The following is a 24,069-nucleotide window of genomic DNA, read 5'->3' as shown; positions in this document are numbered from 1 at the left end:
GGTGAAACGTCGAAACACCGTCAAAACGAAACTTTTCGGCTTGTCTCATTGGGATTCGAGGCTGTTTCGATCATAACTGTTTTGTTTCAAATGTGTTGTTTTGACCGCCAAACAGGTCAAAACAGCATCGAAACAAAACTGGTGGCAACATTTCGCACAGCCAAGTGGGGAGCAAAATGTCAAAGTTAGTGGGTTCCCCTTCTGTCTTTTCTGTTGGCAGTCTGGATGACTGTTGTTGGTGGCGTGGGAAATCCCACCACCCCAAACCCAAAATGGACAGAAATACATTCTGTATTAAACACAGGGATATAGTGACCCACCACAGAAAGGGATTTCATGATAAGAGAAAACTGCACATACACTGCATTGGGCATGTTCGTCCCAAGGGTTCTATACAATAGACCCTTAAGAACAATCTTCAGCAAAAGAGACATGTAGGGAGCAAGCCATGCTGGGGTAGATGTGGCCAGAAGAATTTGTTAACATTGAGCATTAATAGGTGAGGCGCTTGCGTTTATTCCTGGCTCATTCACTCACACCCTGTGCAACCTTCACCGTCATGTATCTGCTTAATCAGCCCATAAAAATGCATGCAGGAGGCATGCTGGATGCTTTGAGGCTTCCTCAGAGGCCAGCACTGCAAAGGACTATGCATAATAGGCCAGGTTTTCATTAGTGTCATGCGCCCAGGGTTTCATTAGTGTCATGCTTTTGGTGGAGAAGTCCCATAAATGAGTAATCGAGTCACCTAAACGTGTACATGTCAGGATTGCATGTGTCTATCCCCAAATTAGACTTGGACCTGGAGGCTCCAGTTCTGGTCAGTGTGCTTTTCATTGAACACAAAGGTGGAAGAAAGCATGTACATCCAGTCATGGTGTGAGATGGACAACACTTTTTGTTTTGTAACTAATGAGTACTTCATGCAGAATGGGCATCTCATAACCTCCAGGTGGGGCAAGAGGCTGCAGAAAAGCTCTCACAACTCAGAGCTCTTCCAACCATTTCTCTGGACTTGTTCTGCTCGGTGAACTGGGAAGGCCAATCCGGTTCCAATTCGGCAAGGACTCACGCAAGTGATTCCTTGTTTGTTCAAAAGCTAATTTTGCGTTCCTTGGGTAGCTTAAGGAGAATTTTCAGGATAGATAGACCGACACATTGAAAGATTAATACAGAGCTAGCTTGATAGATACGGCTCTGTGTGCGCGTACATTTTTTTCAAGTATGTTGCAGACATCTGCGGCTTTAAGCTTTAGAAACGATTCCTATCATTTCCAGAGGCAGATGTGCATTTGGGAGCTCAGTTTCCATTACTTTCTGTAGGGAACGGTGCCTTTTCAAACCCCTCAGCACTTCTAAGAAGGCTTGTAGTCAACACTGAACTTGTGGGTGTTATGGTAATGCCTTCATGTCTCCATACTGGACCCCACTAGGCTTCTTGTGTTTGCAAACATCTGCTGCTCACCAGTGTTGGAGACAGGACAGGAGCAGCCCTGCACCACTGATCACATGTGTGAGCATATGTGGGGCATATATATATACATATGTATATTCACTTTCCATCTCCACAGAATAAAGCTATTTCCTAACTCCTGTCTTTGAGTAGCCATTACTCAAAGTTCATGCAACATGCGGAACGCATGATAGCATTTGAGTCCTATGTTCGCGCAGCCACGTATCAAGGCACCTTTTCTTGTTTATCCTGGTGGAAAGACCCATATTCTATTCAAATGCAATTTTCTTCTGCACTCACTGATGCTAAAGACACTCATCTCTTTGTTGACTCAGGAGAAAAAGGAAGCTATTAAAATGCCTGTTGTGGGTTACATGTTCTCTTTGGAGTTCTCCAACTGTTGACCAACCTGAATAAATTGTCAAGTTTTATTTTCGGTTGGCCTCCAGCCAGCCAGCCAGCCAGCCAGCCAGTCTCCCATCCATCATACAAGTTAGCCCCTGTGCAGCGGGTTGGGTAAAATCCTGGAATGATTCCTCTCTAACATGAATATCAAAACAATGACCAAAAGGAATAGAAAGGACATTTCAGGAGGGTTTCACATATTTTTAGGCTCTCATTGTATGAAGAAGAAAGGACACGGGCAAGAGAAGTGGAGTAACATGCTCTGAGATGCAACAGCTTTTACACAGTTGGAGATGGCGTGAAGGGGCAGAAAAGCCCTAAAGCATTATGAAACTCACTGGTCGTGGGCATGAAACATCCAAGGGCATTATTATGTCTATGGTGTTATCAGCCTAAAGTCAGGCCTGTGCAGTTTGATGTCCATGTGCCTCTTATCTGAAGTCCTTGTGAATCATCCCCATTGCTGCATCCACCTGCTGCTGTGATTTCCCTGGTGCCCAGGAATCCAGCTCCGACCCAACGCTCTGTGGACGTGATGCTTCCCATCACACATCATGAAGAACATCAAATGTCCAACACAACACAACACAATACAGCACCTTTACTTCTTCCTGCCAATTCCTCTATAAAACAACGGTGGAGCACACTGCCGTATTGTGCAGAGGCCCCAGTGCCAGGAAGGGCACACCTGAACACAAACAGTGTCACACCCCCACATCACAAGTTTTACCTGTCAGAAGCTTGGGGTGCAAAGCCTGGACGACACGCTCCCCCAGCTAGACACACACAGCTGGCAGGCAGGCGTTGCCGCCTGGCAGGGCCCAGCACTCACTCAGGCCCGCTCTAGGACACACACTCACAGCTGGCAGGCTTTGTGGCCTCAGCAAGAGCTACCAGCCCTGCACTTTTGCCCCCCCCCTTGTGTTGTAACACACAGATGTGACAGGTGTTTTGCTTTCAAGGATTTGAGGTGCAGTTCCCCCCAAACCCCTGCACTGATCTTCTTGAAACTTGGCAGGCCTTGTAGCCTCACTGGGGCCACCATCCCTGCTGTTTTCAGCCCCCCACGGTGTAACACACAGAGAGGACAGGAGCTTTGCTTTCAAGCATTTGGGGTGTAGTTCCCCCCAAACCCCTGAACTGATCTTCTTGAAGCTTGGCATGCTTTGTGACCAAAATACGTGCTACCACCCCTGCAGATTTCAGCTCCCTGAGGAGTAACACACAGCTGTGACATGAGTTTGGCTTTCAAAAATGTGCGGCTCAGGTCTCTCCAAGCCCCTGCACCGATCTTCTTGAAACTTCATGCTTCGTGCTCTTAGCAGAGGCTACCATCCCTGCAATTTTCATCCAAATCATTCAGAAACCAACAAAGTTATAGATCTTCCATTGATTCTCTCTTATTCCCTATGGCTGGAGCTCTGAGGTGGCACCGATCCTTCAGAGCCACTTTAGTCAGATTGAGGTGGAAACCCGGTCCGGAGCTCAAGATCAAACAGCGGCCATCCCGAGCGGCCGGATCCAAAGACGGATCAGATCGCTGCTGACTCGCACAGGCCTACTGAGCCTGGGAAACGGGACTTTGTGAGCATATCTCACAGCATGAACTACGGTTCCTGACACTGGGGGGGGATGTGAGGCCAGGTTGTTATTCACGCTCTGCATGACATGGGTTTTTTTCCACACAATGCCATGTGTCAGCATGGGTACACCAGTAATAAGCTATTACTGCCACAAAAACAAAACGTATAAAAAATAATGAGTGTTTATGACATGCTTTCAAAGGTCTAGATGTTAAGAAGCCACAAAACAGGCAGCAGCAGGTGTTAGTATGCCCAGGATCTGTATAGGGAAACCGAGGCACGGCATGGTTCAGGACGCTCAGGACGACTGCAGCAGTCAAATTACAGCCCCAAACCCGGGGCAACTAGACGCGTGAAAGCAACTACTCATGGCCGGTGCTGTACAGCCAGGTGGTCTCACAACTGTGGACTACTTGTGCTTGCTCCTGGGCTCAAGCTCAACTACCTGTCAGAATAAAAAAAAGGGGCGATTCCTACAACTGAACCATTCTTGGGGACAAATGTTTTCCTCAGGTGTAAAAGCAACAGCGTTAAAAATGGATGCCGTAGGATGGCATTGGTGTTTACTTAAGCAGTAGTGCACCAAAGGCACAGTGAAGACTCGGATGATTCAGAACTACCTGCACACACAGCACCTCACTTGTAGCGGGACTTCTGAGATAACGTTGTTATTTCTGTTGTTTTCCATAGAAGCAAACGCTTTTCAGAATATTTCACAAGCAGTTGGGCTTTTGGCCTTCTTCCTCTCTAAAAAGGAACGACCCACATTTAATCCTTATTTCACATCTCTCCCTGTGACCTTCCCCTTCCCTGGCAGTTCTGCTAATTGGCCATCAAGGGGCTGTCGTGATGAACTTGCTGACGCTCTCCCCGAACTAAAGATTTCAAGGCACTTCACAAAAAGGCATCACCGTGGGATACACGCAGAGTGTATCGCTAGGATGATATTAGCTCATATTTAAAACCTTAGAGGCATCAGGGTAGGTGAACTGTGTCGCTTCAGAGAATCACTTCAAGGTCACACATGTCAGCCTCCAATCGGTTTGTGATGTCATTTCTCACAATTTGGTCCTTGCCTTTCCTTCCAATGTACTTTACTTCCCTAGGAAGCCTAGTTTGTTTCACCTCCAATAAATTAAAACTCCCAATGTCCAATCTGCCATTTACACCCTAGGTAAGACCTTCTTTCAAAGCGCCAATGGCTCTTGATGGAGTTGCACCGTCCCTCTTGCAGGGTGGTCACTTCATCATATCGGGCTGTCGCAAAGCAGGGGACTGCAGCAAGATGACTGTCTTGGCCGAGGAGGGACCAGAGCCCTTGGGCACTGGCAGTAGGAGGAAGTGAGCAGGAGTGTGAAGAAGTGAAACTCCCGCGTCCTTGCAGTTCGTGGAGGAACCACACGGAGCCCCTCAAGAGCAGCACCGTAGGTAGAGTGGGCCGACTGTCCAGTTCCGTGCCCACAACAGTCCTGTGCTATCGACATGGCCCTGGATGTCTGCCCTGTTCATTCCTCAGGTCATTGTTATCAAGCCAGTAGAATGATGCAGGCTTTTTGGGAGCCCGTAAAACTTTAGGAGGTTCAAAGCGTGGTAGGTGTGATGGAGGCATGGTAATTACAAGGCCGAGGCCATATTAATAGGCACAAACACTGAGGCAAACAATGATCACAACTGAAGGATTGAACCATGCGGTTTGCATTGTTTTGTAACTATTTGGGGCACAGTGCAGAAAAACCCAGGTGCCGCCAATGCTCCAGGCAGTCTTAAAACAGTATAAAAGCAGTGCCAACACTGGGCTTTTCTAACCACTTCTCTTCACTTGCTCTCCTCAGGGAACAGGGTAAGTCTGCTCCGACGACATGTCCTTCGAAGTAGCCAGATCTTGTGTTCACATTCATTTCCAAGCCTACTTCTCTATGTGTTCTTTGACTTGTAGCAATGCAAATTTTTGGCGTTGTGTCTTTTCCTACATTTAGGTTGCAGGATCCTGTATTGATTTTGTCAGGAATTTTCCAAGGAAAAGCAGGTTGCTATATGTTTCCTCGGAGAGTGAGGTATAGAAATGTCCTGGACAGGCCTAAGAGAGAATATTAGACTATTTCCAGAGGCAGGTGTAAGGAAGAAGCACTTGTATCGGTGTCATAAGCGAGCGCTTTGAGGCTCTCGGATTGTACCGGGACTGAGGCAGGGCACAAGGCAGGGAGATCACTGCTCTGATCCACTTCAGCAAATCCTGTGTTCAAGGCATGAAGGCATCAGGGGGATGGGGGTGCTGAGCTGGCAGCTGGGGAACATGGGAAGAGCTGTGTGACTGAAGCTGTGTGACTGAGCTGTGTGACATTCAGAGCTGTGTGACTGAAGTGACTTATGTCCGCCTCACCCCGACTCCTTTCAGACTCGCTCCACAAGGAAAAGATGGCTTGCTATCCAGCTCTGAGCTCTGGCATCTGCGCCAGCCCCTGCGGGGTGGCTGTCCCACAGCCCATCGTGGACAGCTGGAATGAGCCGTGCGTCCGGCAGTGCCCCGACTCCACAGTGGTGATCCAGCCGCCCCCGTCTGTTGTGACCATCCCTGGAGCCATCCTCAGCTCCTTCCCTCAGGACAGCGTTGTGGGATCCACCGGAGCTCCTCACGTTGGAGCTGGTTTTGGGGGCAGCTTTGGGTCCCGGGGCTTCGCTGGCTCCCGGGCCTACCTTGGTGCTGGGGGTCCCTATGGCTCTGGTGGAATCTGGGGTTACGGGGGCCTTTGTGGTTCTGGGGGCTGGCGATCGGGCCACAGGTACCTCAATGGCAACTGTGCGCCATGCTAAAACTTAGAGGAATGGCCACGGGACAGGGAACAACCAGGCAGCGATGTGGATTGACGGCTGAGATTATGGGCATGGCTTGCAGAGGTGGTGAGCTCTGATGTCTCCAGCTGACGCGAATGGGACATATGTGCGCTCACCCCTTCTGCACAGAGGCCCAGAGACACCTTCCTCGTGCTTTACCTTGCTTCTATGATACTGTCCTCTGATGCCTTCCCAGCTAAGCTCTCTCTGGCGTGAAGCCTGAAGTGCTGATTCTTTGTTCCATCAAAGCCCCATTACAGAGCTCTGAGGGTGGGAAGGCGGGTGTGACTCTCCTTGACATGGTGCCATAACCCGGCTTTTCCCATCCTTTCACTTCTGTTTTGTCCACAGACGCACACCACTGCTTGCTGGTTCGTAAATGGAGGCCTAAGGGAGAGAAGCTGCCCAGGCCTCTGCTTTTACTGGGTTTCTCTCATTTAATCCCAACCGGGACCAAATCAGTTACTTGAACTGGTTCCTACCAGGACTTCTTTGTCCAACCCTAGGTTGACCTGGAATGAAAAGAAGCACAACTTGAATGCAAGGAATAACCATGTAGGGAATGGGTACTTGTAGTCTGTTTTGAAACCCTGGGAACCTATTCCTTGTACGCTGAATTATTTTCTTTTTTCTCTGTATGTATGCTGCACTTCTCACCTGCATTAAAAGCACTGTTGCATCAAAGAGTTGGATTTCTTGTGTCATGCTTTTTACTTCTCTTGTTTTCTGTTTTTTTGCATTGTCATAAAAGTTTTTCTGAACTCTAAAAGGAGGGTGCTGGTTAAGAGATTTACTAGAGGTCATTAGGACATGCCCATCTCTCCTTCCTCTCTGGGGTCCCACCTTTCCCCTTTGCTGCAAAGAGCAACCGACTGTCACCCCGCCCGTAAGGTTTGCACCCTTGAATGCTTTATATTTCCCAGGGCCCTGGTTCTCTTCTCAATGCTCCTGATTTTGTTTCTTCAACTCGCTGCCAGGCTTTTGACCTCCACACCAGAAATTGTGACTTTATTAGTCAATTACTGGGAGAGGCCTTGAAATGCATTTTTTAATGGGACCGAATTTTGCAATCCAGGGGTGCTTAACACCTAGAGTAAAATGTTAGCCTCCTAAGATTGGCTATGATTAATGAATCATTAAAAATTAACTGAAGTGATTTGGTGTTGTGGTCTGAGAAAACCTCACATGATGTTAGAAGATGTGTAATTGCCTTTGTTCCCATGCATATCATGAAGGCGAATGCCATGAAAAGAAGTGGTGTCGGAAACCCAAAGGGTCTAACTCAATGAACAAATAAGCTGGAGTTGATTTCTGCTTCAGTGCATTACAAGAAACATTAATAACAGATCTCTTTCAATAATACTTAAAATTCTTGATTTTCAAATATTTCACTGAAATGAGAGCACATGTTACACAGGTTCATTCAGGTTTTTGTTTTTTCGAATGTGACAGTCTTCAGGGAGAATTTTTTTTTTTTTTGTTTTTGTTTTTTTTTTTGGTTGGCCTAATTCTCAAGCTGATCATTAGCTATCCGGTTTACGTATCTGCTATGTATATATGGGAGGATAACAGTTGTCCAAGAGAATGACAAGGGTGTGTATTTCAGATGTTTCTCTCATGACACAGGATTAACTTTTCCCTAAATTCCAAGTATTTTCCTTTATCTGACTCAAATATTTTGAGTCAGATACAGGAATTTGCCTTGAAATAACCATTAATGCCTTTACAGAAAGGTTTTACTCTTGGAGTTCTTCATTGGAATGTAATTGTATGAATACAGTGTGAATATACATCCTCATTAATCTAAAAGTTATTGATCAACATAGGCTATTTTCACTTGAAACAGTCTGATAGTTTCCCTTATGGGATCTGCTGGATAAGTGGGTAAACCCAGCGGGGCAGGATAGAGAGGCATTGGCAGACCAGATCATCCTCGAACAGTTTCAGAATGATTTAGAAGAGCGGACACAATGCTAGGTCCGACAACATACCCCACGGACCTGTGAAGTGTCATGACCCAATGATTGTGTGCGCGCTTCGGCATTGCAGAATTATTTCCCGCCACATGGAGCTTTCTTTGCACGGTGCAATTCTCAGCTGCAGAGAGAAAACCCCGGTGCAAAGGAGTTCCCGCCACCCGTATGTGAATTTGTTTCCCACTATTGGCTGTTTCTAAATTATTCCCACGTGGCGGCTAGCAATTGGCTTGCTAGTCATACAAGAGGTTTGAGCAGTTACCGCCCAAGTTGTAGAGGTCTCCACAACCATCTCTTGGGGACTCTGAGCACGCGGAAGAGTAATAGAAACTTTGTGTGTGTCTCAGAGGTGTTCGGCGGCCTGATCAACCACCGACCACTTTCCGTCTCGTTCGTTAAATTCTTAAGCTGTATCTATGGTTTTTCAAGGGTATCCAGAGCTCTGTCGTGTTTGTTTTGTGGAGCCTAGCAAACTCCGTGCATGTGTCTTTGGTGGAGCCTAGCAAACTCCACTTGTGTTTGTCTGAAACTGCAACTCAAGAAAGTTTTCCTGCCTGCACTATGACCTTTTACGGTGTAAGTAAAACAATCTTTAATTAACTTCTACGAGTCCATGCCTAATTCTAGTCCGTCATGCCAGAGTCCCCTCCCTACCATTGCGGGCTCCCGGCCACAGCCCGCCGCGCGCTCCCGAAAGCTTCGGACTGCTCCCGGCCCGCACATGGCGACGAGGATGGGATCCGGGGAAAGCACGATGGAACTAGAATTAGTTAGGAACTGCCCTTGGCACAGTGGAAAACACCATGTAGAAAACATCATGGAACTGGAGGTGCATATCGCTTACCACCAGGCGGGCGGAACGGGTGAAAGGTTTATTAGCAGAAATCTTTCGCTGAAGGGAGAAGAGGGAGCTTCCAAAGACGAAGCCCCAAGAGAGAAGGAAGTGTATCTTCACCCTGCGGCATTCGGGTGTATAATGAATGATGAGCGGGTCCTGTTTAGGCCCCTCGAGACTGTGTCCCTCGCCAGAGTCAACCCGGCAAGTACAGTAAACCCGACCCTCACCCAGGAGTGTGCCCGTTGCTCACGATGTGTTCAGGAGAGTGAAGAGCCGGTGCTGATTGACCGGTTCGCTCCCTTTATGGTGGCATCTAGATTGAGGGGTTGCAAACGTCTATCCAAGCTCCGCAAAGATCTGGAGACGGAGGAACGCACCGCAGATGACAGGGTAGCCCTGAGGTACGACAAGGGGAAAATGTTGGTTGCAATTTTCTGTACTGTAACTGATCTAATGCAGCAAAATGCAAGTTTGAGAGCCCAGCTGCGTATGGCCGTTCAAGCGGTCAAAGAGGCAACTGCAAAAGAAAATCTTGAGACGCCACTCCAAGATGGCACCAAGCAAGAGAGAGACCACGTGGAAGAACCGGAAGAGAAGGGTGGAGCTTCGAAGGAACACGCGAGAGTTAGGCCGGTGACCCCGCCCACCGATGCAGTGTCGCTTCCGGCGACCACGCCTTCTTGCTGACGGAAGGGAGAATCGAGCGGAGGAGTGCATCCGCCCCTCCTGTCTGAAACAATAACAGCATCGACTCCCAAAGTAACAGCTTGTCCTGTAGCCATGATCAACCCAGTGACTGATGCACAGGGTGCAGTTTGTGCTGCCACCTGTCTCACTCATGTTTGGGCGGAGCTACAGGAGCTTTGCGGAGAATCTGGGATGGAATCCGACGAGGCTGTAGTCTCATGGCTAGGACTTATGTCCATGGAGTTTGTGTAATCTTCTGCGTCAGTTGTCACGACTGCGTATCCTGATGGAGCCCAGAATATCCAGCGATTGGGAACATCGACATACGATCAAGGCTCAAGGCGCAAGACTTCGCGAATCCGACCTTCCACCGTTGTCATAGAGAACACCAGAGGAACGATTCATGTTTGGATTCCTCCTACAGCGTTCTGGACTCAATAAGTGGCAACTTCGGATTTTAGGAGACGCAGGCCAATGGCAACTGGCATATGAGTTAGGTTTTCATTATTTAGAAGAACTGGATGACGAATCCTCGACGCTTTCATCTTGTTGAGTGTACAAGAGAGGGTTGTCCAGAGTAGAGTTGTGGTCAAACACCTGTATTATATGTTTTGGGAGTGATAGTGATTTTAATTGACTGCCTTGTCGTGCGGTTCCATGTGAATTTTGTAATATTAGTGAAATAACTGTTTTAAGAGAATTCTTTTCACAGATCCGGAATTCAGAGTGCGTGGCAGAGAGAAGCCCCAAGAAGGACAACATCATCAAAGAAGTGAGGGCTTGACACGCAACTTCGCCATGACGCCCACTGAAGCCCTGATAGTTCAATCCTTTATTATGAATATAATTGCGTGTATATGTGTTTGTGCCAGCTATTATTTGATTCAATCCCTGGAGGACGAACTTATTATGTTTTCTGATTTCTAGTCCGTCGTGCCAGAGTCCCCGCCCTACCGTTGTGGGCTCCCGGCCACAGCCCGCCGCGCGCCCCCGAAAGCCTCGGACTGCTCCCAGCCCGCACATAAAGAAGCTCTAAAATTGGCAGAGGCTTTTACTGCCTCGGAGGCCAACTACCCCAGGGAGAGAAGGAACCTGGGACCCTCGATGGCAACCCCAAGAGAGCCAGAGCGCCGGCGCCTGCCTGGCCGGGGGGCTACCAAAGATACCGTGTGTTTCTGGTGCAGGTAGAGTGGCCATTTTTCTAGGGAATGCCCGAGCCAGGCCACGGAATGCTGCATCCCGGACGACAGATCCAGGGCCCCAACAGGGAGGCGGAGAGGCCCAGAGCCTGGCGAGCCGAAGGATTGCAGCTATGTGGTCGGTGGGGAGAACGTGGCTTGGAGCCATCCCGTTGTCAAGGCTTGGGTGGAAGGTCACCCCGTGCAAGCTACCCTGGATTCAGGATGTGCTTAATCTCTTGTCAGGGCAGATTTGGTGCAATCACAAGGCCGGCGGAAGGCTCACTCTGTGAGGGTAGTCTGCCTCCATGGAGACGCCAAGCAAATCGGGTGCCAATGGGTCAGCCTACGGGTAATGGAGCACCAGGGAGAACTCCTGGTGGGGGTCGTGCCTCAGTTAGCATGTGAGATGTGTCTGGGATGAGACTGGACACCAGTATACGACGTCCTGGATAGGATGAGGGACATGGAAGTGGCCCATAGGAAGATTCAGAACTGGGAGGGCTGGTTGGGCGAGATCGAAGAAAACGAGGGGTCAGCAGACGAGACGAACGAATTAGACCTTAACCACTTTACCAGTAGCCTCCAGTTCCAAGAGGCACAAGAGGAGGATCAGGAAATCAGGTCACTTCGAGAGCAGGCCCAGAGTACCAGAGGGGTCTCAGCGTTATTGCCTGAAGAGCATCCCCGCTTTGAGGTAAGGAATCGTCTCCTTTACCACCTACAAGGGGGCAGGGGTGAGGACACCAAGGGCTCACAGCTGGTAGTGCCCGCCCAATTCCGCCAGACCATTTGGCGGTTGGCTCATGTGTGTCCCACAGGGGGACATCTGGGCCGGGACAAGACCCTCGTGAGGGTGAGCAGGTGTTTTTTTTGGCCAGGGATGGGGGAGGAAGTGGCCCGCCAATGTGCAGCCTGCCCCAACTGCCAAAAGACGAGAACCGAGCATCCTCCACGGGCACCCCTCCAGCCCATGCCCGTTATAGACACCCCGTTTTCAAGGATAGCCTTAGATGTCGTGGGCCCACTTCCCCGCAGCAGCTCGGGCCACCAATACATCTTGGTCATTGTGGATTACGCCACCCGGTACCCGGAAGCAATCCCCCTGCAAGCCATAACTGCCCCGCGTATTGCAGAAGAGCTAATAAGATGGATAGCCCTAATGGGGATCCCGCAAGAGATACCAACAGACCAAGGAAAGAATTTCATGTCTGGGGTTTTGAGGGCGGTATGCCGGACCCTCCAAATAAAACAGCTCCACACCTCGGTTTACCATCCCAAAAACAATGGGTTTGAGGACTGCCTCAATGGGATGATAAAACGGGTATTGCACTGTTGCATACAAGGAGACCCCCGGAAATGAGATCTCCTCCTTCCTCTAGTACTGTTTACTCTCAGGGACACGCCTCAAGATTCCACAAAGTTCTCTCCGTTGGAGCTAGTGTCTCTTACAGGTCTTGAGAGAAGAGTGGGAGCAAGATGGAGGACCCTCCCAAGAAACAAAGACATACCAACAGGCTTTCCAACAGAGAATCAGATTGGCCTGGGACCTAGCTCAGGAAAACATAAGAGAAGCCCAAACCCATCAAAAGGGAAAGTATGACTGCCGGGCCTAAGAGCGGGAATTCGAGCCGGGACAGAGAGTCCTGGTGCTGCTCCCTACGTCCACGAGCAAGCTCCTAACTCAGTGGCAGGGGACATTTGAAATTCTCTGACGGGTGGGACCAGTGGATTATGAGATACACAAGCCTGGACACCTTCGAGAAAAGCAAATCTACCATGTGAACCTCCTACGGGAGTGGCAGGAGCCTGAAGGATGGGTGGCCTTTTCCGAGGCCGATAACGAGGACCTAGGACCCCGGGGGTTAGGAAGAGGGACTGAGCCCTCTCTGGAGGGAACCCCGATTAGGATAGGAGAGGAATTATCCTCTGTTCAGCGGTGAGAGGCCCGAAGCTTAATAAACGAGTTCTGTGAAGTATTCCGTGAGGAACCCGGCTGGGTTCAGGGCTCTTTCCATGCTATAAAAACGCCTCCCAGGGCAATAGTGAGGGATAGGTGGTGACCCATTCCACACCACCTCCTGGAAGCCATCCAAAGAGAGATTGACTCAATGTTAAAGCTAGGAGTCATTCAGCCTTCAAGAAGTCCCTGGAGGAGCCCGCTGGTGCAGGTGCATAAGCCTGACGGGTCTTTAAGGCTTTGTGCGGATTACAGATGATTGAATGCCATGGCAGTTTTTGACGCATTCCCCATGCCTCACATAGCAGAGTTGGTAGAGAGGATAGGGGATGCCCAGTATATATCGACCCTTGACCTGGCAAAGGGATATTGGCAGAATCCGGTGGCCAGGGAAGACTGGCTGAAGACAGCGTTTGGCACTCTGTGGGGACTGTACGAGTTCGTCAGAATGCCCTTCAGATTACATGGCGCGGCCACAACATTTCAACGTCTAACGGACCAGATCTTGGCACCCCATGCCGAATACGCAACGGCGTACATAGACCATATAGTCATCTACTCCTGGACCTGGGAGCAGCACAAGAATGCCCTTTGAGCTATCCTGACAGAACTGAGGCGTGCCGGCCTAACTGCAAACCCCTGAAAATGTGCCCTGGCCCAGAAAGAAACAAAATATTTTGGGTTCTTGGTTGGCAGAGGCACAATTAAACCCTTAGCCGACAAGTTAGAAACCATCCGCAACTTTACAGCCCCTCAAAACTGCCCCCAGCTACGGTCATTTTTAGGATTAACCAATTACCACAGGCGATTTGTACCGCACTTCGCAGAGCTGGCAACACCCTTACCGGAGGCGCTCAAAGGGTGGAAAACGGGGGCAGTAAAGTGGACGAGAGAGATGGCGCAAAGTTTTGAAAGATTGAAAAGGGCATTGTGCGAAGATGTTATAATTCACACCGCTGACCTCTGAAAACCCTTTATTTTACAGTCAGACGCCTCAGAGACGGCGGTGGGTGCCATCCTCAACCAGGAGGAAGGGAAAAACGAGAGACCCGTGGCATACGCCAGCCGAAAACTGCTATCAGGGGAGAAGAGGTATGAAACTATTGAATGCGAGTGCCTGGCAATTCGGTGGGTGGTAGACCACTTTAGATACTACCTGATGGGGAGAGAGTTTAAACTGGTAACTGAACACGCACCGCTGAGGTGGCTGAGCACAGCCAAGACTGATAATGCCCGGATTACCCAGTGGGCCTTGGCACTCCAACCATATAAGTTCCAATTAATACACCAGCCCGGAAAAACTAATACAGTGGTGGACTTCTTGTCCAGGTGCGGAGGCGAAGAACAGACCGGGAATCAAGGAGATCAAGTAAAAGGACTGACCGACCCCACAGTTATGACCGGAAAGGGGAATGAAGAAGCACCCCAAGGCATCTTAAGTGGGGGGTTATGTCCCAGGGACACCAGGGCTATAGGGAAACCCTGGCCCAAAACCAAAGAAAAATGAAGAACAGACTCACCCCTTGCAGGAGCCGAGGACAGCAGAGGAGCACACGCCGGGAAACCACCCGTGCGTTTTATTAGCCGCGCGCACATCCAGCTGAAACCAGGTGATGTCAGAGAGAGACGCCACCCGGCGAGAATAAAGTGCAGCCCCGGGAGCACAGAAGGCAGGCTGCAGGAGACCACAGAGCCCACAGGGAAGCCCCAGGTCAGGAGCGGGCACCCGCAGGGTTTCTCTGCCTTGGGCAGGGAAAGCTGCAGCAGCCCCGGAAGCGGTGAAAGTGGCAAGAGCCGCAGCTACGAGGACTACAGCTGTGGAGCCGACCAAAGAGCCGGTAGGAGAACTGGGGAGGGAACCAGCTGCGGAGCCAGTGGGAGAGCCGGCAGGGATGCCGGTGAAGGAACCGAAGAGAGAGCTGGCAGGGACACCGGTGAAGGAAGTGGTGGGAGAGCTGGCAGGGATGCCAGTGAAGGAATTGAAGAGAGAGCTGGCAGGGACACCAGTGAAGGAACCGGTGGGAGAGCCGGCTGAGACGCCGGTGAAGGAACCAGTGGGAGAATCGGTTCGGATGCTGGTGAAGGAACCGGTGGGAGAGCCAGCAGGGACGCCAGTGAAGGAACCAGTGGGAGAACCGGCTCGGATGCTGGTGAAGGAACCGGTGGGAGAGCCAGCAGGGACGCCAGTGAAGGAACCAGTGGGAGAACCGGCAGGGAAGCCGGGAAGAAAGCCCACAGGGGCCACAGGACCTTGGGTCTCGCAGTCCTTGGACCAGAGCCCAGCTTATGTCACCAAGTCAAGCTGGTCGGGGACGAGGGGAGAGACAAGGTGGGGCCGGTAAGAAGAAGCTGAGAGATCCAAGACCGAAGGTGGCGTTGGCCGGGGCGTAGGGGAGGTTGGAGCCCTGTGAGTGCCCGCCGAAGGCGTGACGGCAGTGGAGGCTGCGGCGAGGGGGACCCCCACCAATGAGGGTCCAGTTAAGGCCATGGCTGGCGAGTTCTGGGGGTCTGCCACCGTCACCCGGGGCACCCTCTGGGGGACTCCCGCAGGACCGGGGCAGACCCGGTCAGCCACACGAGCAAAAGCAGCCCGGGAACGCCTCTTAGAGCAGAGGCGGGCACAGTGCCCATGCAACAAACATACAGATCCAAAAGCACTGGGTGGAGGAGTGCCAAAAAAGAATGTGAAACGCTCTTCTCTTCACTGGGGTTAATCCTGTTTGTCTGGGGGCAGGGACCAGAACCCAAGAACCCCCCACTCCAGGGTTTGTACTTGAAGAGTCTGGGACCCAAGTTGCCCATTTCCTGAGGGAAAGCCAGATGCTGTTCGGGAGGTGGGCACTAGCACTTCCATTGCATAGGACATAATCTCAGAAGTAAAGTGAAGCATTATGAAGCACATGTGAATGGTGGTGCCCTGGTGAACTGCAAGCCAGGTGTGCCCACCCTTGAGATGGGTGGCAGTGCAGAAACATCGTGTGCTTTAGCATTTCTATTGGTGGACTGCTTGTGGGATGTCTAGATTGTCCCCAGGGGGGTGCCTACCATGTCCCCGTTCTCTGCGCGCAGCGCCAAGGCACCCAACTCAGAAACTCTCTACACAGGCACCAGCATCTCCTTATTGTCTACATAAAGATCCTAAAACCAGTCACACTGAACCACCCTCCTAAGAAGAAGCCTCAGGTTTGGGTGATTGCATTGCTAAGCAATATGAAGGGTCCAGTGTATTGGAGTGCCTGCCACAAAAGGCTACAGGCCTGAAGGTCTGAAGTAGTGGGGAAATAGTATTCCAGTTCAGTGCATCTCATGTTCTGTGTAATTGTGAACCAGAAACTGCAAAAAACAACATTAGGGAAAGCTTTTATGTTAGCTGTTTGTGTCACATGTTGGTGATTTGAAAATGTAAAAGAATGGAAAAAAATAAAACCCAAAGCGGGATCTGTTGCATGAAAATGTTTACTCTAAGCGACAATGTAGTACAGAGTAGAATAAATGTGTCTCTAGAGATTTTGTAAAGCCTGAAAATAGTTTCTTGGCCCTCAGTAATAAGGGTCATCTCTTTGGGTGGTAGCTGTGACAATCTCACCTCTCTGGTTTGCGTGCACTGCAACAAACTGCAATACACCTGGAAGGCTGCTGCTCCAGCCTGGATTTTCTGCAATGAAGCCCCAAGATATTTCCATCTATTTTTACTACAGAGCAGATAAGTCACTGAACTCAGTCTCCCACTGTCCCCGGCAAATATAACATGAAATTGGATGTAATGATGCAGGCTCACAGGTCCGAGATAATGGGCACTCGGAGATCCATGTTAATACACCAGGCACCTGCTCAATATTCCTTCAGTTGTATTACATCGGGCAGTAAAACCTGGAAGTGTAGGGCTGTGCGAAGCTTCAGGTGCTGATTTGATTCAGAGGAGATTCTGCCCCATTCGGTGGCTGAATATCTGAACCTCAATCAATAAAGGGACCAAATAAAAGGTCTGAGTCTATTCAAAGCTCACCGAATCTTCAGAAAACATTCGGAGAGCTTTCAAGATTCAGGTAGTCCCTGGTGGGTGCAGCAGGGGGTTGCAGGTGGCCTCTGAGCTGGTAAGTACTGGAGGCACGGGACAGGGCACCACTGGGGGACACCTTCCAGCCCCCCGCCCACCCCTGCCCCCCTAGCCTCCCCGACCGCCGCCCTCTCCCCCAGCCCCCCCACAGCTGCCCTGCTAAACCCAGCTACCAGCCCTTTGAAGAAACCCCCCCGTGCTCACCGGGTGCTACCGGGCGGGGGGATAATTCCTGCTGCCTCCCGTTGCCCCAAGCTGCATGGGGGGCTCTGACCCCCCCTGCTTCCCCAGCCCGCCCACGGGTGCCCCACCAGGGACAGCTCCAGCACTTTAGAACATCAGTAGGAACTGAGTCATGTGGGTGCGGGGCTCTGCACAGGGGGGAATTGCACCAGCACATTTGCAAATAAGGCAGGGAAGGGGGAAAAACCCAGGAGGCAAATATTATGCTGCAGAGGAATTTTAATGCACAGGAGAAATTGCGTATACAGACACAGAAGGGATGCTACGCCTAGCCCACTTGAACAAGGTGTGCTTCTTTCTGGGCAGCTGCTGACTTTTACTACCAAGCTGTTCCCATCTCTCTATTTATTACTTTTCTCCTGGAATAATGTCACGAGACAACACACCAGGCAAAGAGAGGTATCAGCTGCTTCTCCATGATCCAGTTCATGCAGTCAAGTTTAACATTAGAAGCAATGGGTAAAAGAGCTTCTCTTTCATGTTGACACCAAAACCCTTCTACACCTCTGTGGATGTGTCAAGTGGTCTGCAAGAGATTGCAAGTGGACTGTAAGGAGGCAGAGGCTTCCTTTTAAATGACAGCACAGCATAAAGAGGTCTTAATGCTTGACAGTGCAGAGTATTAAAGGATCTTACAGTGAAAAAGCAAAGCATAGGAAACACATGTATGGGGGAGGGAGTCTTCTAGCAATGCTGAGCCCTCGCAATGGAGGTGCTGAGTGCTTAGCACTGCTTAAAGCCATGTCCTTTGGGTCAGCCGGTAATCTGTATCTTCCATTTCATGTCTGTGTTGCTCCAAATGCCATGGATATTTGAGCTACATTTAGCATGGCCAGCAGCTTCCCCAGCTGCCCCTACGGCCCCAGCGGGAAGAGTAAGGATAGCAGCCACCAAGACCGTACAAGCCCCCATAGCCGTAGCAGTTGTCATAGATATATGGCCTTCTGTAGGTGCATGGGTCCCAGCAACCATACCAAGATGGCCTTCGGTAGGTGCATGGGTCCCACCAACTATTCCAATATGGCCTTCTATAGCAGGGGTCCCAACAGTTAGACTGGCCCGGGTAGTAGAAGTTTTCCAACATGTTCAGACTGTCAGACATCTTGCTGTGCTGGAGGCCAACCTGAAACACAGCAGGAAGCAGAGCAAACATGACACATGTGCAGTTCTCATGGGATCAAGGGTCAAAACTTGGGCACGACTCTCAGGGAAATCTGGTGGGGGTTCGGAGACTGAGGGATGGAGCAGGGAACTGCTGACCTCAGCTCAGTTGGGTCCCTCTTTCACTCTGACGATTAGTATGCCAGAAATGGCCTTGAAATGCCAACCTCACCTGTGGGCTCCCTAATTCCTGCCACCCACTAGCTGCAACAAAAGCAACAAAGATAAGGGATGCAAAAGGTGCAGTGCAGTAAGAGTCAGGCCTTACTGATGGTTGCAAAGAAAGCCCTAGAAAGGCCAACTTAGAAACAGAGATGGGTCAGGGACATGATGACCAAATCCCTCTGCTTCTGATTTTACGTTCACTTGGGTCCCAGGTCTTCTTTACTGTACATTGATCCAGTCCCCTTAAGCTGCTCTGCTGACCAGCCCCTCTCCAGCCCCCTATTCTCAAAGCACGGAGTGAAAATGGGATACCCAGGCCTTGTTTTGGGGAAGAGTGTCACTTCCCATCAGTTTGGGCAAACTTTTCATGCAGCGTGGGAAATTAGCTAACACTTTCATAGATTAGGAGGTAGGAAATCTTTAGTCTTTTGAAAAACTCAGATCTTAACTGAAATGGAGACAAACTGGCTGTCTCAGATACTGATGTCCCGTAGAAAATTGTCAGGCTTAACTTCCAAGTAATGCTTTCAGCAGTGTCTGCAATTTTATAAAACAATATATACATTTATGGGAGCCCCCTTCCCCTTCCCTCCCCTTTCAGTGGTGAAGAATTATAGAGCATGTAATGAGGGCTCAATACTAATATAAAAGGTTCATTAACCTTACATGACTAACGCTAGAGATCTAAAAATAATACAAATTAAATAATCCAAACTTACCAAGTTCACTGCGAAGAGTCAGTCTAGAGACGTGGGTAAAGGACCGTCATTGCCAGTTACTTTTATATGGTGTCTTGCGCTGCCGGGCAAATCTGAAACGCACTTTTGCATTTTGAAGTTGTTAGTTGCAAAACAAAAGTTGCTGCACCACTTGTTGTGTGAATTGGTATAATTGTTTCCTCCATGATTATTAGTTTGTCATCAGTGCCAGTCATATGACAGCCATAAGCGTTTCTGGCTTCTTTCATCTTCTAGCTTCATAGGCAATTTATATTTTTGGTACCCTTGTTCTTTCTGGATTAATTGGAGTGACGTTGGGATGGAAGGAATTCAGGTTATTTCCAGGAGAGCATATGAAAACTCAGAAATATACCCCGTGAACAATGCAGTGATGAATAGTAACGCTCCTCAACCCTCCCTGCAAAATCATAATTTACTTCCAACATTTTTTAAAACGGTTTTGATTTTTTTATTTCAGTATATTTTTATTTCATAATTTATTTCATGGATGATTTTCCTTTATGATTTCACAAGGTGGACTCTAAACATGAAAAGGAAGAGAATGTGAAGCATGAGGCTATTCCTAGTCCAGATCTGACTATACATACCTACTTGAAATGACTCAGTTGTTTGAATATAATAAGTGACAGAGCCGTTGCACTTCAGGAAACAGTTTTTTAATGCACACTGCGCTAAGCAAATTCATCCTAACGATGGCTAGGAAATGAACTTTAAGTGTGATACCCAACCATGTGGTAGGACTAGGTCTGGGATCCATGTTGGCATGGGAGAGGGAAAAATATTTTGAAGGAAATAAAATATGAGCGTGCATTTAAGATTTTACTTTTTTTGAAACCATCAAATTAAAGTCGGTGGGTGGTGGGGGCATGGCGAACTTGGACTAGATCAGCCCGATGTGTCTTATGAGAAAATTGTTGATGTTTGATTTCTAAACTGACATTTCCTTTTTTGCACGAAGAGAGAACAGCTCGGAAGTTTACCTTCAGGTCATTCCCCTGGAGAATGAGCCTTCTCTCTGCAGGAAGAAGGCAATATTAATGGGGTTCACAATTTTATTTTCTTGTGAATGCTTTACACTTAATTCATAAGATGATTCACCTGGAAGCACGCTGCGCAAAAACACAAACAGAAATGAGCTTAAGCCAGGCTTTGTAGGAATTACATTAATGTTTTTGGAAGCTAAACCAGATTTTACATGATATCCAATTGTTGGTGTCTACAGGGTTTTTATTATTGGAGAGCTTGGTAGGGAATTGGGGGCTGAGCACCCCCCAGAGACAAGAGTCCCCCCTGTAAGATTTGAAAATCCTAACCTGGGGGGGAAGTGGGAGGTCTGTGATTTTATTAGGGCATCGTGATGGGCAGCCCCATTTTTTTTTTTTTTTTTTTTTTGCAGACCCTCCCAAAATGTAATTTGAACTCTGGTTGTCTTTCAACACAGCCTAACAGGACTCAACCCAGTGGGTTGCATGAAGTACTTGCAAGACTTGGACATTGGGTTTTATTTCTGCCTTGGCAAATGACGTTTTGGGTGACCTTCACCTTAAGGTATCCCTGTTTATTTGCATATGAAATGAGGATATTAGGAGGCATGCTGGATGTTCTGGGATTGCCTCCAAATTTTGAATATCCAAGCACTTTGCAAGCACTCATTAAGTTTTTACCTAGGCAAGCTGTCTTATTAGAAGATCAACAGATCAACAGTTGGATAATAGCAGACGCGACAGGATTTAGTAATATCATCCCATTAAAATAGACATCAAGTTCTCAGAACTCGGTGTCCTAATATGTCCATGGCTTGTCATCGCAAAATCAGGAGCTGTTTGATTTTCACTAAAAGGCAGCTGTGCAGTTGTCTTTTTTCAGAAACATTGTTTTAACATTTACAGGGGAGATCCCCAGTGGATATTACTCAGCAATGTTTATTAACATCAAGGACGCCTTAAAATCAAAGAAATGTTCTTTCTGCCTAGTCTAAAGGAAACATTTTACGGGTGCACATTGCTTTATGAAAATTGATTTCAGGAAGGTTGGGAAAGCAATAGGGAATACAGGTTGAAGTTGGCTTTGCAGAGAGGAACTGGATATCATAGATTTAAGAGCCTAATCTGGATTCCTGTACATGCACCAAATTGCACGGTGGATGATATTCTTAATACCCTGAAGATTTATTGCCCCTGTATCTCTGGCAAATCCCATAGGATAACACGAGGCTTGTTCTTGGCTCTTATGCTTGAATATGAAAGGCACCTGTAGGGCGTATTTTGCATGTCATGCCCCGTGAGTCTGTGGATGTGATCACCCCAAACGCAAAGCAGAATAATTTTAGGGATTGAAGGAGCTGGGTATACAACAAAACTAGTTCAGTAACTAAGCGCCTCCAGCACAATGGGTGTTGCAAATCTTGGAGGAAGTCTGAGAAGTTATATATAAAAGGGCTCACAAGTGTGGGTGTTTTAATTGTTTCATTGACTTGTTTTCCTTGGTGAGCTGGGTAAGAGCAGTTCTCCTCCTTTTCTTTATACTAAAGACATATTTAGACAGTAATGCAATGTAGCCGCCTTTTTGATAGCTGTTAGGATGCAGCTACTAGCAGGGGAAGTGGGATGTTTGTGATTTCATTAGGGCATCGTGATGGGCAGCCCCATTTTTTTTTTATTTTTTTTTGCAGACCCTCCCAAAGTGCAATTTGACCCCTGGTTGTCTTTCAACACAGCCTAACAGGACTCAGCCCAGTGAGTTGCATGAAGTACTTGGAAGACTTGGATATTGGGTTTTATTTCTGCCTTGGCAAATGACTTCGGGTGACCTTCACCTTAAGGTATCCCTGTTTATTTGCATGTGAAATGAGGATAATAAGAGGCATGCTGGATGTTCTGGGACTGCCTCTGAATTTTGAATATCCAAGCACTTTGCAAACACTCATTAAGTTTTACCTAGGCAAGTTGTCTTATTAGACGATTAACAATTTGATACATGAGAGGATTTAGTAATAGTATCCCTTTAAAATAGACATCAAGTTCTCAGAATTCGGTGTCCTAATATGTCCATGGCCTGTCACCACAAAATCAGGAGCTGTTTGTGTGTTGCAGGTTTGTGTTATAGTTCTGGCTGCTGCTACCCTCTCTCTTCCCTATGTGTCTGTAGGTACAGCAATAGAAACAACTATGGACCATGTTAATGCATCTTAAATATTATGACACACAGAACCACTCAGAACTGCAAAGTAAGATACAGATTCATGGCTGAAGTTACTGGCATGGCTTTCAGCAGTGGTCAGCACCCAGGACTGCCTCCAAGTTCATCCTGGCAGGGGATCGAGCTCAGAAGGGACATGTTCTTCCCCTGCTGGATGGTGATGCATTAGTGTCCCCTCAAGCTGAGAGCGGGGCATTATCTGTTTGCTTTTTGTTTAAAAAAAAAAAAAGTCATTAGGTGTGGATGGAGTGAGGAGAGTGTCATTCAGTCCTTCTGTACCTGAAGCTTGGGGAACCCCTGCATCTCAGTTTGGTGTGGGGGGAACTTACAGCTCTCCCTCTACACCCTCTTACCCCTCCCTAAAGACTGGCCAGTGTGGCCACCTGCCATGGTGTCACACATACAAGTGACAGGAGTTTTGTTCTCAAGAATTTGGGGTGCAGTGTCTCTCACCCCCCTGCACCTATCTCTGTGAAGCTTGGCAGGCTTCATGCACTCATAAGGGGCTACCACTCCTTCAAGTTTCATCAAAATAAGGCCAGATATGACAAAGGTATATAGCCTGTTTCATCTTTCCCCATTATAACCTATGGGAGAAATGTCAGAACGCAAAAAAAAGTTTCGATGGAACGATACAGAACATCCGTTTTGACACAAAACAAGTCAAAACAAAATGCTGTTCCGTCGAACCATTGAAACGCTGGTCAAAAAAGAACAATTCTGTTTTGCACAGCCCTGTTAGCTATGTATAAACTAGACATCTGTGATTTAGTTAGTCTATAAGGTGCATATAGACATAGTCCTGGTATTCCCATTCTATGCAACCCTTAAAAATTATACCCAAGTTGCATCCAGTCCATTTGCTAGTATCCTGCGTCAGCCAGTGCTTCAGAGGACAGTGCAAGAAGTTGCAGGCACCAGTCCTAGGGCTCATTCCCTGTCAGTGAAGTTCCTGCATGAACTCTTGGTAGGTGGGTCTGGCTGTTGTTATCAGCAGGTGCCCTGAAGTAGGAGGGCTTGTATCCTTTCCAGACATGCAGAGGTATAACAACATAACTCTGTCTCCTGAAAATAATGGAGTACCATTATATTTGGGAAATCCAGGCATACACACACACACAGGTTACTCTTCTTAAGGTATACCATTAAAAGGATCAAAATTGAGCTTTAACATGTGCAATGATGATGGATACAACCCTTTGAAATTACGCAGTGAGATTCTTGTGCCTCTAACACATCATTTATGAAGAGTCAATAAAATCTGGCTCTTGTGGTATGATTTTAGCTACTTATTTGCTCAAAAAATGTCAGGGTTAATTCTTCAGCAAAACTCTAGAAGAGTCTATTTTGAATTCCAGTACCTGGTTTTAAAAACAATTCAGGACAAGTTCTTCAAACTTATTTTATGTGGAAATGAAATAACTCATCAACTGTATTTATCCCCATTGCTGTCCAATTTAAGGTCAACCTTTGAAAGGAACTATTAATTTCCAGTGCCCAATACATTGAACCAATGTTTTGAAATATTGATATTCAGACTCCATCTAGCATATGGGGCTAACTTGGACACCTCATACAAGTGTTTCCTTTTGG

At 48.2% G+C, this 24,069-nt stretch overlaps 1 protein-coding gene across 1 annotated transcript; it reads left to right on the top strand.

Moving 5' to 3' along the window:
- The first annotated feature begins 5,856 nt into the window (after nucleotides 1-5,856).
- Nucleotides 5,857-6,252, top strand: LOC132245870 (claw keratin-like). Its single transcript, XM_059719069.1, has one exon. It carries the CDS (start codon nucleotides 5,857-5,859, stop codon nucleotides 6,250-6,252), a length of 396 nt encoding a protein of 131 aa, XP_059575052.1.
- Nucleotides 6,253-24,069: the final 17,817 nt, after the last annotated feature.

Source organism: Alligator mississippiensis, chromosome 15 (assembly GCF_030867095.1).
Source record: "Alligator mississippiensis isolate rAllMis1 chromosome 15, rAllMis1, whole genome shotgun sequence".
Classification (NCBI taxonomy): domain Eukaryota; kingdom Metazoa; phylum Chordata; order Crocodylia; family Alligatoridae; genus Alligator; species Alligator mississippiensis.
This window is presented reverse-complemented; position numbering and strand designations above follow the sequence as displayed.

Excerpts from the sequence above, each read along its gene's own strand:
- LOC132245870 (XM_059719069.1), top strand. The coding sequence starts at position 5,857 with ATGGCTTGCTATCCAGCTCTGAGCTCTGGCATCTGCGCCAGCCCCTGC.